Below are 13,067 nucleotides of genomic sequence, written 5' to 3' on the forward strand. Positions count from 1 at the left end.
CTTTTTTTTTTTTTTTCTTTAGTCCCCAGCATTAAACTTGACTTCTAGGCTTTGAAGGGATTGTGTATTTTCTACCATTGTATCCCCAGTACCCAGCACAAGTCTTGGCATAAAGAGGTGTAGCTGAGGCTGCCAGCCCTTTCACTAGCTTGCTCTTCTTGGCTCTTTACTGCCAGGGAATGCAATGGGAAACAAAAGAATTGCCGTGTGTTTGTGTGTGTGTGTGTGAAGGGAGGTATTGGTGAAGAGGGATAGGAAGGAAAGGAGTCAGAGAAGGCTTCTTGGCAGAGGTAGAGATGGTATTTGGGCTCGAAGAAGTACAGAGGTTTTTGTGTTTGAGATGGGTTTTGGAGAGCGAGTAGGAGTTCTCCAGGCGGACAAGGACATTCTAGACAGCAATAGTAGGATTGGCTAAGACCCACAGATGTGAAAAGTCCTGGTGTGCACGGGGAGAGGTGAGAAGTCTGGAGTGGCTGGGGTTTATAGAAAGGGTTGTGGGTGGGTGTATTAACAGCCACTGTTAATGGGAGTACCTGCCACATACCGGCAGTTTATATTGAATCAGCCCACTGAATCTTCAGAAAGTTTTTTCAGCTGAGGGATTATTTTATGAGAGATAGGGTAACATCAAATCCTAGTTCACCCACCAACTAGTTGGTGTGACCTTGAACTACTTGTTAATCCTCTCTGTGTCTCAGTTTCCTCGTGTACAAAGGAGGTGATAATCTCTCAACATAGTTACAAGGACTACATGGGTTAAGCCCTGGGAGTCCTTTGGTACTGAGAAGGAAACAGGCTAGAGAAGTTAAGTCCTTTGCTTGAAGCTACACAGCTAGAATATGGCAGATTTAGGGTTCAGACTGAGACACCACTTTGCCAAGGTATAGAATTAGGTCTGACACAAACTAGTGCTGTCATACCAGTCGTTTATATACTGAAGTCCTTCTAGACTGATCACCACTACATCAAGGAATTCCCTACCCTCAGCTGCCACTTTGGACCCTCCCCCAGCCCCAGACTTCCTCACAAACCAGCAACTAAAGGGTTAATTCTTGGCATAGGACCATGTTCCCCTCAGTTCTGATTGGTGCCCCTGCTGATACCTGCTGCTAAATATTTGGGATGCTTCCCCACACCACTGACAGCTTTGTTGCCCAGATGGGGAAATTAAGATCTATGGAAGAGCTGGGGCTATCTTTCTTTTCCTTTCCCCCAGCACTGAGCACACAGCTGGGCCTGGGGAGGCAGACGCTATGTAAAAATTTATTGAGTCACCACAGGCCTTTCCTTCCCCTGCGCAGCATCCCGCTCTACCTGCCCACATCCTGCATTGGAGAACTTGTGACCCAGGTGTGGCTGTGAAGAGCTGGCCGGGGAGGGACGCTGCCCAGCTGCTGCTCTTCTCCTGTCTCCTGTCCCCTCCCCTGGCCATGACAGAGACCCGTGAGCCAGCTGAGACTGGGGGCTATGCCAGCTTGGAAGAAGACGATGAGGACCTCTCTCCAGGTGAGGCAGCCTTAGAGATGGTGGCATTGCCTTGAATATCATCCTGGCTTGGAATTGGGGCTCTACTGAGAAATCTAGAGGGGGAGTGGCCCCTTGTCTCACTGGGTGTTCCATTCTGACTGGGACTGTGTGCCCTGCTGGTGGAATCCTTCCGGCTGAGACTTCTGGGGGTTGTAGATTGGCTAGGATTGCTCTCCTTAATAGGGGTTGTTCTAGATCGGTTGTGGTTTCTCTCCTCACTGGGGGTTCGAGATCGGCTGTACTCTCTCTCCTCACTGGGGGTTCGAGATTGGCTGTGACCTCTCTTGCTGAAGGTGCTAGATAGGTTGTGATCTCTCTCCTCTCGGGGGGTTCTGGATAGGCTGTGATTTCTTTCTTTTCTGAAGGTTCTGGATTGGTTGTGATCTCTCTCTTTTCTGAAGGTTCTGCATTGACTATGACCTCTCTCTTTTCTAGGGGTTGTGGATCGGCTGCGATTTCTCTCTTTTCTGGGGGTTCTGGTTTGGCTGTGATCTCTTTCCTTGCTGGATGTTCTAGATTGGCTGTGATCTCTTTCTTTGCTGGAGGTTCCAGATCGGCTGCCACCTCTCTCCTTGCTGGGGCTTCTAGATTGTCTATGATCTCTCTCCTTGCTGGGTGTTCTAGATCGTCTGTGATCTCTCTCCGTGCTGGGGCTTCTGGATTGTCTATGACCTCTCTCCTTGCTGGGTGTTCTAGATCGTTGGTGATCTCTCTCCTTGCTGGGGCTTCTAGACTGGCTGTGACTTTTTCCCCTTCTGGGGGTTCTAGGTTGGTTATAATTTTTTCCCTTGCTGTGGGTTCTGGATTGGCTATGTCTTCTCATCTGACTGGGAGTTGCTTTCCGGGTACGACTTCTTGCCCTACTGTGATTTCTCTTTGAACTGTGACTTCTCATCCTACTGTGGGCTCTCTTCTGACTGTGACTTCTTGCTCTTCTAGACCAGCTGTGACTTTGGGTCCTGCTGGGGGTGCTAGACCAGCTGTGACTTTGGGCCCCGCAAGGGGTGCTAGACCGGCTATGACTCCGGGTCCTGCTGGGTGCACTATCCTGGTTGTAACTCTTGCCCCTGCTAGATACTTCAGTTGGGGTGTAACTCCATTCCCTGCTAGGGGTGATCATCTGACTATAACTCCTCACCCTCCTCGATGATGATGGAGACTGGCTGTAACCTTTCTTCTTGAAGGGAATCCTAGTGGGGCTGTAACTCTTGGCCCTACTTGGGGTTATAGCCAGCTCGGAACTCTTCCCCATGCCTGAGGCTCCTGGTGGGCTGTAACTCTTCTCTCTGCTCATATTTCTAGGCTGGCTCTTACTTTTTTCGCGGTTGTTGTTTCTAGGCCGGCTGGAACTCTTGCCCCCACTCTGTTTTTTCTGGGAAGTAGGAGTTCTTGTCCTGTTGGGCACACCTGGTGTGGCACCGTGAGTTCTCATCCTGGTCATGGTGTTGGGCCTGCTGGGTGACCTCTTGGAGCTGCGGCTTCCCCTTCTGCCAGGAGTTCGGCCCCGGCTGTGTGTGCCCCTCCGCTGGTGGCGTCTTACCCCACTGGCCTTGCTGACTTGGCTGGCCCTGGTGTCAGTGCTGGCCTTGCTGGGCGTCCTTGCCCTGCTGTGGACTCGGGACTTGCTGCCGGGCTGTTTAGAAGGGGTTGTCTTTGTACTGGCCCACTTGGTAGACTTGGAACTGCTTGCGCTTGTGGCCGAGTTGGGGGCCGTTGATGGCTTGGTGGGCACCGAGGAGCTGTTGGGCATTGCCGATTTGGTGGGCTTCAAGGAGGCGGGAGGCTTGGGGGGCACTGTGGACATCGAGGGTTCAGTGGATGCTGGAGACATGCCAGGCTTTGAGGATCTTGTAGGTGGAGAAGGCATGGTAGGTGCAAAAGGGCTTGTGGTCCTTAAAATCACAGTGGACATGAAAGACCTGGTTGCCGTGGACGACGACCTGATTGCCTTTCCCAAGCCAACCGCATGAAGTCATAGTGGGCCTTGAAGGCTCTGGAGGGTAGGTGGTGTGAAGTCAGGTGGGAGGAGAAAGAGGGAAGGGGTCCCGGCCCAAGGCCGGAGGGCTTTCCTCTGTGTTTTGCAGCCATTCAGCAAATGTCTGCTGAGGCTGACAGGGGTCTCAGCATTGCTGGGGACATGGAGATGGGTCAGACCCAGGTGCTGTCTTCCAGGAGTCCCCCATCTCCAGGTCACTTCCCAGGTAGTCAGGATATGTTTGAGTTTGGGGGCGGGGGGACAGGGGCAGAGGGTTCCCAGACGAGAGAGAGACACTAACCACCTGAGGAGTCAGGAATGACTTCACAGAGGAGGTGATGTGTAAGCTGGGACCTTAAAGAGGAGCAGGAGTTTGCTAGGGGAGAAGAACTGGTGGCCGGGGGCAGGGGTGGGGTGGGGGAGAAGAGCAGAGGCAAAGGCCTGGAGGGAGGCGGGAGATCAGAGCCTCAGGGCACCCTTGTGCACTCAACCCACACATCCTGGGCTGGGCAATGTTGGGGACCCCAAGATGAGCCAGACCTGCCCTCAAGGAGTCCTAGGCTGATGGGGAAGACGTACTGGGGCCCAGACGGCTACAGCCAGGGGAGAGGGCCGGGCCAGCGGGAGCCGGGGTGGAGGGAGCCGCCGTCATAGAGGACAGAGCCTGTGCTGGGGCCTGAAGGATGAGTAGGAGGTCGCCAGGCGGATAGAGTGGGGGACAACCTCCAGGCAGAGGGAGCGGCCCACACCAGGGCCTCAGGAAACATGTTAAATGGCAGAGAGACGGCAAGACCGAGGCAGGAACGAGTAGAGAGAGAGCTGCAGGGAGGGACAATCAGCCAACATTTAGCACCTACTCTCCTGATCTGAGGGATGCCAGGGAGCCAGCAGTGAGTCAGAGCAGGCCTGCCCCCTGGTCTGGTGGGAAAGGGCTTTGTACAGGCACAGCCCTCAGGGCTCAGGGTGAGGACAACCGGAGGACAGTGAGTGGCTGCCTAGGATGAGGAGATCTGGGACAGCCTCACCAAGGAGGGAGGCTTCCTACTGTGTCCTAAAGAATGATGGGGAAAACCAGGGTGAGACTGTCCCAGCAGAGGGAACAGCATGTGTGAAAACCTCAGAAAAGGTTTGCTAAATTGAATGCCAGGCACAAAGAAGGCGTCCTAGATGCTAGAGATGCAGCAATGAACCAGACAAAGTCCCTGCTCTGGGGAACAGGCAGTAAACATACAGGTCAATGTTGGATACGGGAAGCTGAGGAGAAAAAACAGAGCAGAATCAGGGGCATAGGGAGTGCTGGGGAAGGATTGCTGATCAGACAGAGTGGTGAGGGGGTCTCTGAGAAGGTGACCCTTGCGCAGAGACTTGGCGAGGGGAGGGAGCAAGCCTTAGTCCGCCTGTAAAAAGGGGGTAGCAAACACCCTGCGGCAGGTGCACGCCTGAGGGGTCGAGGAGCCATGAGGAGCCCAGTGTGGTTGGCTCAGTTGTCATAGAACCCTTCCAGGCTGCTGGAGGAAAATGAGGAAGAGGGGCCAGGATGGATGCAGGGCAAGGCTGTAGCAGTCCTAGGGGGTGCTTTTGACAGGTGCCTGCCTGTGGGTATTTCCCACACCGCTGCTGCTGTAGGGGGGCCACCTTCCTGCCCCCGACCAGTGCTCTGTCTGCACCCCCTGTAATGACTGCTGATGGCACCCTTTCCTGTCATCGACTGCAAATTGTTTTCCTTTTTTTAACCTACACTTGTCCTAGACATGTCCTGCATGCTCATGAAATCACAGTAATATATCTGTACTTACAAATATTTTAGCGGGGGCACCTGGGCAGCTCAGTCGGTTGAGGGTCTGTCTTCGGCTCAGGTCATGATCCTGGGGTCCTGGGATCGCGCCCCGGGTGGAGTGCCCTGCTCAGCGGGGAGTCTGCTTCTCCCTCTGCCCCTCCCCCCTGCTCCTACACACACACACACACACACACACACACACACACACACACCCTCTCTCTTTCTGTTTCTCTCTCTCTCAAATAAATAAAATTAAATTAAAAAAATTTTAGGGGTGCCTGGGTGGTGCAGTCAGTTGAGCACCCAAGTCTTGGTTTCAGCTCAGGTTGTGATCTCAGGGTCATGAGATCGTGTGCTCTCTCTCTCTCTAAAAGAGAGTTAATTCACTTAACTATATAGGTATATACACACCACATACGTGTGTTTTAATTTGCTTGAAGACCTATTTGTCTCCCTAAAATGATCCAGTGTAGGTCATTACCCATATTTAGCTTTTCCTGTTAGAGCTGTGTGACTGGAGGTGAGTGAGTCACCTAACTGCTCTGTACCTCAGTTTCCCATTTGTCACTTAGGGTTAATAATAGTACTTGCCTCCAAAGGTTGTTATAAGCCTTAGGTAGGTTAATATATGAGCAGGGTTCTTCTTTTTTTTTTTTTTTTTAGATTTATTTATGTGAGAGAGAACATGCATGCGCGCACGCTGGAGGGGGGCGGCGGGCGGCCAGAAGGAGAAGGATAGAAAGAATCCCAAGCAGGGCGCCTGGGTGGCTCAGTCGTTAAGCGTCTGCCTTCGGCTCAGGTCATGATCCCAGGGTCCTGGGATCGAGGCCCGCATCGGGCTCCCTGCTCGGCGGGGAGCCTGCTTCTCCCTCTCCCACTCCCACTCCCCCTGCTTGTGTTCCTGCTCTCGCTATCTCTCTCTCTGTCAAATAAATAAATAAAATCTTTAAAAAAAAAAAAAGAAAGAATCCCAAGCAGACTTCCCACTGAGTGCAGACTCCGGTGCGGGGCTCAATCCCATGACCCTGAGATCAAGACCTGAGCCAAGATCAAGAGCCGGACACTTAACTGACTGAGTCACCCAGGCGCCCCAAGAACAGGGTTCTTAAAATAGCAAGGAACACTGTTATTGTTACTGTTTTTATTACTGCTACTTTGTCCTTATTAAACCCCTAAGATGCAGTTCTTGCAAGACATCCATTTGCTTAGACCCTGAGCACCTACTGCGTGCCAGGCCATGTTTGATGCGACTGGGATTCCTCTGCGGGGAAGAGCAGGGTTGTGTCCAGGCTGCCCGCTCCATGCTGCGGCGAGAGTCTGAATGAGGCTCAGGGAGGGGGCAGAGCCCTCGTCCTCAGATGCCTCTGTCTCTCCCCATCCAACCCCCTACAGGCCCTGAGCATTCCTCTGACTCTGAATACACTCTCTCAGAGCCAGACTCCGAAGAGGAAGAAGATGAGGAGGAGGAGGAGGAGGAGGCCACTGATGATCCTGAATATGACCCTGGCTACAAGGTGAAGCAGCGCCTGGGGGGAGGCCGGGGGGGCCCATCCCGCCGGGCCCCCCGTGCAGCCCAGCCCCCAGGCCCCCCAGCCCAGCCCTGCCAGCTCTGTGGCCGCTCACCCCTTGGGGAGGCCCCACCAGGCACCCCGCCTTGCCGGCTCTGCTGTCCTGCTACAGCCCCCCAGGAAGCTCCAGCCCCTGAAGGCAGGGCCCTCAGGGAGGAAGAGGAGGAGCCACCTCGGGCTGGGGAGGGCCGACCAGCTGGGAGGGAGGAGGAGGAGGATGAGGAGGAGGAGGAGGGCACCTACCACTGTACAGAGTGTGAGGATTCCTTCGACAACCTCGGGGAGCTGCATGGGCACTTCATGCTGCATGCCCGGGGGGAGGTGTAGGTAGAAACCCCACCCAGGGAGCTTGGCCAAAGGGGTGGGGTGGGAGGAGGGGGCAGAGGAAACTGGGGGGGGGTCATAATGGTCATGGGGGATGGGGGTAACGCCGATCTGTGTCGTCTTAGCAGTAGATGTGTGAAGGCCAGAATAAAAGCCAAATTCTGTGCGTGTTGGTCCAGCGTGTTTGGTGTGTGTGTGTGCGTGCGTGCATGTGTGTAGACTCTTGAGTGTGTGGGGCATGGGCCTGGGCGTTTATCCCCTCCCATCCCCTGGGGCTCCTCCCTGGGGGGACCCTTAACATCATCGTCGTCAAGACTTTCAATATTTCCTGAGTACTTCTGTTCAGTGTGGTTTCCTTATATTTACTCACAGACCCCATGATGTACAGGCTGGACTCAACACTACAGAGGTTTCACGCTCACATCATAGTCCAGGGTGGGTGTTTCAGGTTGGGGGACAGCCTTTCTCCATGCAGTGATTCGAGGACCCAGGCCACGGCCACTCGGCCATGACCATGTGGATGACAGTCGGCTAAGGGATGGCCTGGGTCCTGCTGGTGGAAGAGGAAGGCCAGCCTAGCGAGGTACCTGTGATGTCTTACCAGCCCCAGCCCCAAGGGGGCACATACTGCTCCCATTGACATCCCTCTGCTGAGAAATGAATCACATGGCCACAACTCCTTGCAGGGGAATCTGGGAGAGGCGGTCTAGCCAATGCCCGGGGAGCAGAGAACAGTTTGTGGAGGATGGTGGAGGACAGCTAATGTTCTCTGCCCCTGCCTAAGAACCTTCACAAAGAGGACATTAATTATAATCAGAGCTGTGCTTCCTGGGTGCCAAGTGCTGGTCCAGGAGCTTTATATATATTGACTCATAGAAGTTGTGTATCTAGGAACTTCCAAAAATAGAACCCTAATTATAATTACAGCTGCCATTTCCCCAGCGCTTACAGAGTGCTGCATTTTATTTGCATGAGATCATCAGGTCCTTAGAATAACTCTGTGAAGTAGGGACTGTGATCCATTAATTTATTTAGGTATTATCTTCCAAGTCCCTGCTGTATGCTGCGCATTGGGAATATACCAGTGAACAAAATAAAACCCTTGTCTTCATGGAGCTTGCAGGGGGGAGGGTAGGACAGACAGTAAATAAGTAAGATGGAGCGAATGCTGGATGGGGGTAGATGCTGTGGAGAAGAACAAAGCAGAGGAGGGAGAACAGTGCTGGAAGGGGGCTGCCATTTTAAATGTAGCCCTCCCTGAGGAGGTGAAAGAGACCTAAGCAGAGTCGGAGGGAGGGAGGGAGCTGGAGCTGCGTACTTCAGCGGGACGAGCGGTCCAGGTGGGAGGAGGCAGGAGCCTGCTGGGTGTCAGAGAGGGCAGAGCTGGAGGGGTGAGGGCAGAGGGGAGCGGAGGGCCAGCTGGTTAGAGCTTTGTTGGAACTTGGCTCTTGCTTGGAGATGGGAAGTACTAATTCATAGAAGTTTGGCACCAAAGCTCCTTAGAAAATAGAAGCCTAATTATAATGATAGCTACCATTTACTGAGCATTTACTGTATGCCAAGCCCTGTTCTAAGGCACTTTACATGTGTTAACTCATAGAAGCTTGGCAACTAAGAACCTTCAAGAATAGAACCTGAATTACCGTAATGGCCATCATTAAATCAGCGCTCACGGTGGACCAGGCCCTGGGCTAAAGCGCTTTATATGGACAATCGCATCGGATCCTTATGAGGTAGGGGCTGTTATTTATTCATTCATTCATTCAACAGTGATGTATTGAGCACCTGCAAGATACCAGCACTATTCTGGGAGCTGAGAGTAGAGCAGTGAGCATGATGAACAAGACTCCCTACCTTTTTGGAAACCCCTCTTACAACGCAGAAGACAGATACTTAGATAGTTGAGTAAAATATATAAAACGTAGAGAACATTAGAAGGTAGTAAGTGCTGTGGAGGAAAACGGAGTGGGGAGGCGTGTGTGTGTGTGTGTGTGTGTCTCCTGTCTGCAGGGGCAGTGAGTGCAAAGGCCCTGAAGTGGGGCCCTACTTGGGATATTTATGGAAGAACACTTAGGGCATGAGGCAGTTGCTGATGAAGGCAGGGGAAGACTGATGGGAAGGCAAAGTCAGGGAGGGGCAGAGGGCCAGGCCTTCTAAGCCATTCTACCAATTTGGGCTGTGTCTCCACGTTTCCAGTCATTGTAATAACCCTTAGAGGCATAGGGGCTGTTATCACAACCATTTTACAGCGGTTCCAGCTCGGGCCCAGGGAGGTTGACTTACCTGCTACAGGTCAGTCACACAGCTAATAAGCAGAGCCCGGGTTTGACTTCAGACGACGGGGTGCAGGGCATACATCCTTCACTGTTAAGCCACATTCCAGAAATGGCAGCCTGGCTGTCCGTAGCCACCATCTGACTGGCAGGAGTGTGTTTGGTTTCCACAGAGTTACGGAGGTTTTTTAATCATGTTTGTTACCAGCATTTAAAAAATGGGCAGATTTCACATCAAAATGGAGGGTTGGGGTTTCTCTTGAAAACTGTGAGATCTCGATTGCTGAACCCACAATCCCATGGGACAGTAGCTTGCTGGAGCTGAGTAAGGGTTACCTTCTGCTAATGGGGCATTCCCGCCCACGCACCCATTCCCCACCATCTGGCATGTGGACCCCTCACGCCCTGCTTGCTTCCCTGATGACGGTACCTGCTTGGCCACAAAGAACACTTGCATTTTGATGCCTGTTACAGGATCTTATACCAAAGCATCTGTCAAAACCCACACTTTTCATCCTAGAAGCTCAGAATCTGAAAACCTGACATTTATCCACTCTTCAACTTGAGACTTTCCTAACCACTATAGCTTAACATCAATGACTCTCAGAATCGTCAAAGCAGAAATTCACAGCTCATTAAAACACCACAGATGGATTTTATTTCCTGGAGCAGCATGCTTAAGCGCTCTTCTGCCCTAAGATGGGGCTTTCTAAGCATGGATGTAGAGAACCATCCATTCATCAGCAAAAATTCGTAAGGATATGAGAGACTAGGAATCCAGACACCTAGTCTGCTGCCAGTGGGGTCATTCAATTCCTCGGGGCCCAGGCAGGATAGGGACACCAAGCTAGGAATTCCAAAGAGAGGACTTAACGCAGGGGAGTGGTCACGCAGCTGTTAGAAGTCTGAGAGCACAAATGTGGAAAACTGAGGCAACTGAGCAGTTCGTGTCTGCACAAAGCTCCCACCTCTAGGCCTGGAGTCCCAGGCCCAGCAGGAGCTTGGAGGACAGGCCGTGTGCAGAGGTTTAAACCTCAAGAGGTTTAGCACAGTACCTTGTGCCCAGTACAGAATGGCACTGGAGCCTGAGCTGCTGCTGGAGGGAATCCAAAGCAAGGTGAGTCCCTTCTCCCTCTTCCTACCTTCTTTATGCCCATCCCTCTTGTGGGCATAACTTGAGGAAGCCAGCTCTGGAGTCTGGGAAACCTAACTGCAGAAAGCCCAGCATCACAGAGCATCACAGGGATGATGCCAAGAGACACTAGGTAAACAATGGGCACAGTTGAGCATTCTTTGAGCCTCTGAGATCAGCAGTGTCCTAAGTACTGGGGAAGTGAGGAAGACACAACACTTGCCCTCGAGAGTGTGGATTCCAGGGTAAGGACACGGATAATGACAAACTAAAGCATGATAATCCCAGGTATTGAAGAGTGCTAAGAAGAAATTAAGTCAGGGTAAGGGTTGCTGGTGCCACTTTAGCCAAGCAGGTCAAGGAGGACCTCTCTGAGGAGGTAGCATCTGTTGAGTCCTGAATAACGTAGAGAGTGTTGCAAAATTCTGGGTAAGAGTACTCGAAGCCGAGGGAACAGCAAGTGCAAAGGCCCTGAGGCAGAAGCCAGCCTGGCATGTGTGACTGGAGTATAATGAAGATAAAGCTGGGAGGGAGTTAAGATTGCTTGGCAGGCAGGGGCTCCCATCACTGTTGGGTTTTCTGGGCCTGGGTAAGGTCTTGGGATGTTATCTATGGGATGCCATTTGAGGATTTTAAATGAGTGATGTGTGCCAACTTACGTACACGGGGTGGTCTGTAGTGGACTGTAGTGGACCAGCAGTGGTGGCAGGTCCGGGGGTATGGTGGGGGGAGCAGTTAGGAGAGCAGCTGTGGGGAGGGCCGGTCAGACTTGGGAATTTAAAGATTTTTTAAAATTTTTTTTGGCAGAGACACAGCGAGAGAGGGAACACAAGCAGGGGGAGTGGGAGAGGGAGAAGCAGGCTTCCGCTGAGCAGGGAGCCCGATGCGGGGCTCGATCCCAGCACCCTGAGATCACGACCTGAGCTGAAGGCAGACGCTTAACGACTGAGCCACCCAGGCGCCCCAAGACTTGGGAATTTAGAAGTAGAGTAGACAGTTGACCAGTCTCATAGTAGTGGTGTAGGTGGGGGCTGTAGGAGTCACGTCGACCCTTTTTATGTTTTTGAGACGCCTATTCGTCATCCAAGTGACTTTCTCATGGGGAGAAGTCTGGGGTTTGAGCTGCAGATAAAGATTGGGAAGTCACCAGTGGTGCTATTTAAAGTCTTGGGAATCTATGACATCTGGAGAGTGGAGAGAACAGGAAGAACACAGGCAGGCTGCTATCTATCTCAGGGGAGCATGTGTGATTTGAGCCTTAGGTTTGGGTTGGAGGGAACCGCTGTGGGGGAGGTGTAAAACATCTGGGTTGGAAACTTCTGAGCTGTCGCCAGGTGCAGAGGAAATATTTGACTTTGGTGAAGTCGGTATTTTAGGAAAAAGTGATGGCCAACTAACTCCAAACCAATTTCCCCATAAGTCATCCAAGCAAAGAGATCCAGGCTAGCTAGCCCCGCCCAAATCCTACACAAACAAACACATGCACGCACAGCCCCCTACTAGAGGTAGTATTTCCCAGGGTGGGAATCCCGGCTGCGAGGCTCAGAGTAGGTTGTTTGTCTGTCGGTTAGACAAGAGGTCGGCAAACTTTTACTGTAAAGGGCCAGATGGCCCTTTCTTATTTTAGGCTTGGTGGGCCATACGGTCTCCGTTGCGACTACTCAGATCTGCAGTTCTGCGCTGCAGACAGGCTTTAAATGAGGCTGCATGTGACAGAGACCCAAAATAAGGGTGATTTAAACAAGATAGAGGCTTATTTCTCTCTTACATGATAGTATGGAAGTGGAAATTCTAGGGCTGGTATGATGACTCTGCTCCATGAAGTCATCATGGTCCCAGGGACCCATGGTCAAGGGATCCATCCTTCTGCTGTCTTGCTGCTCTGCTAGGCCATATCTTGCTCTCATGGTCCAAGATGGCTGGATACCATGTCCACACTCTAGGCAGGCAGGTAGAGGAAAAGGCATGTCCCTCTCTGAAGCCTGAGAACTCTACCCAGAATTTAGCCAGAACTCGGGTCACAGGGCCACACGTAGCTGCAAAGGACCCTGGGAAATGGGAGTGTTTGTAGCTACCATGTACCTAGCTAAAAATTGGGAGACATCTATCAGTCTCTACCATATCTATCTCAGCTATGGGCTCTAAAAACATCCCTCAGTTCAGATAGAGTCTGTGATTATTGTATGCAGGGCATCAACCATTGTCTCTAAGGGGGGCAGGACAGGTAATCCAAAGTCCTGACCACACTCAGCACGAGGCCCGGTGGGACTCGGCCCAGGGTTAGGCTTTTCAAGAGCTGAAAATAGGATCTTAATGCGAGCTCTCCCAATGTTGGCCAAATACAACAGGAAACAGAAGGTATCTCTGTTTGATTTCAAACCAGATTCCCTGCAGGGCCAGGCCAGCTCTGACCTGAGCTTCCCCCTCCCTGTGCCCTTCTTTTTATTTTATTTATTTTGAAAGTGAGAGAGAGGGATGCGCAGAGGGGTGT

At 52.1% G+C, this 13,067-nt stretch overlaps 1 protein-coding gene across 1 annotated transcript in view; it reads left to right on the forward strand.

Moving 5' to 3' along the window:
- The window catches only part of ZNF428 (zinc finger protein 428), an 8,585-nt gene extending 1,407 nt beyond the window's left edge, over nucleotides 1-7,178 (forward strand). Inside the window, exons 2-3 of the mRNA XM_021681127.1 lie at nucleotides 1,302-1,506; nucleotides 6,672-7,178. Coding sequence (XP_021536802.1) covers nucleotides 1,431-1,506; nucleotides 6,672-7,174 — 579 coding nt within the window. The 5' untranslated portion in view covers nucleotides 1,302-1,430 and the 3' untranslated portion in view covers nucleotides 7,175-7,178. The remainder of the gene's footprint in view (nucleotides 1-1,301; nucleotides 1,507-6,671) is intronic.
- Nucleotides 7,179-13,067: the final 5,889 nt, after the last annotated feature.

The sequence above is a fragment of the Neomonachus schauinslandi genome, chromosome 16, assembly GCF_002201575.2.
Source record: "Neomonachus schauinslandi chromosome 16, ASM220157v2, whole genome shotgun sequence".
NCBI lineage: Eukaryota > Metazoa > Chordata > Mammalia > Carnivora > Phocidae > Neomonachus > Neomonachus schauinslandi.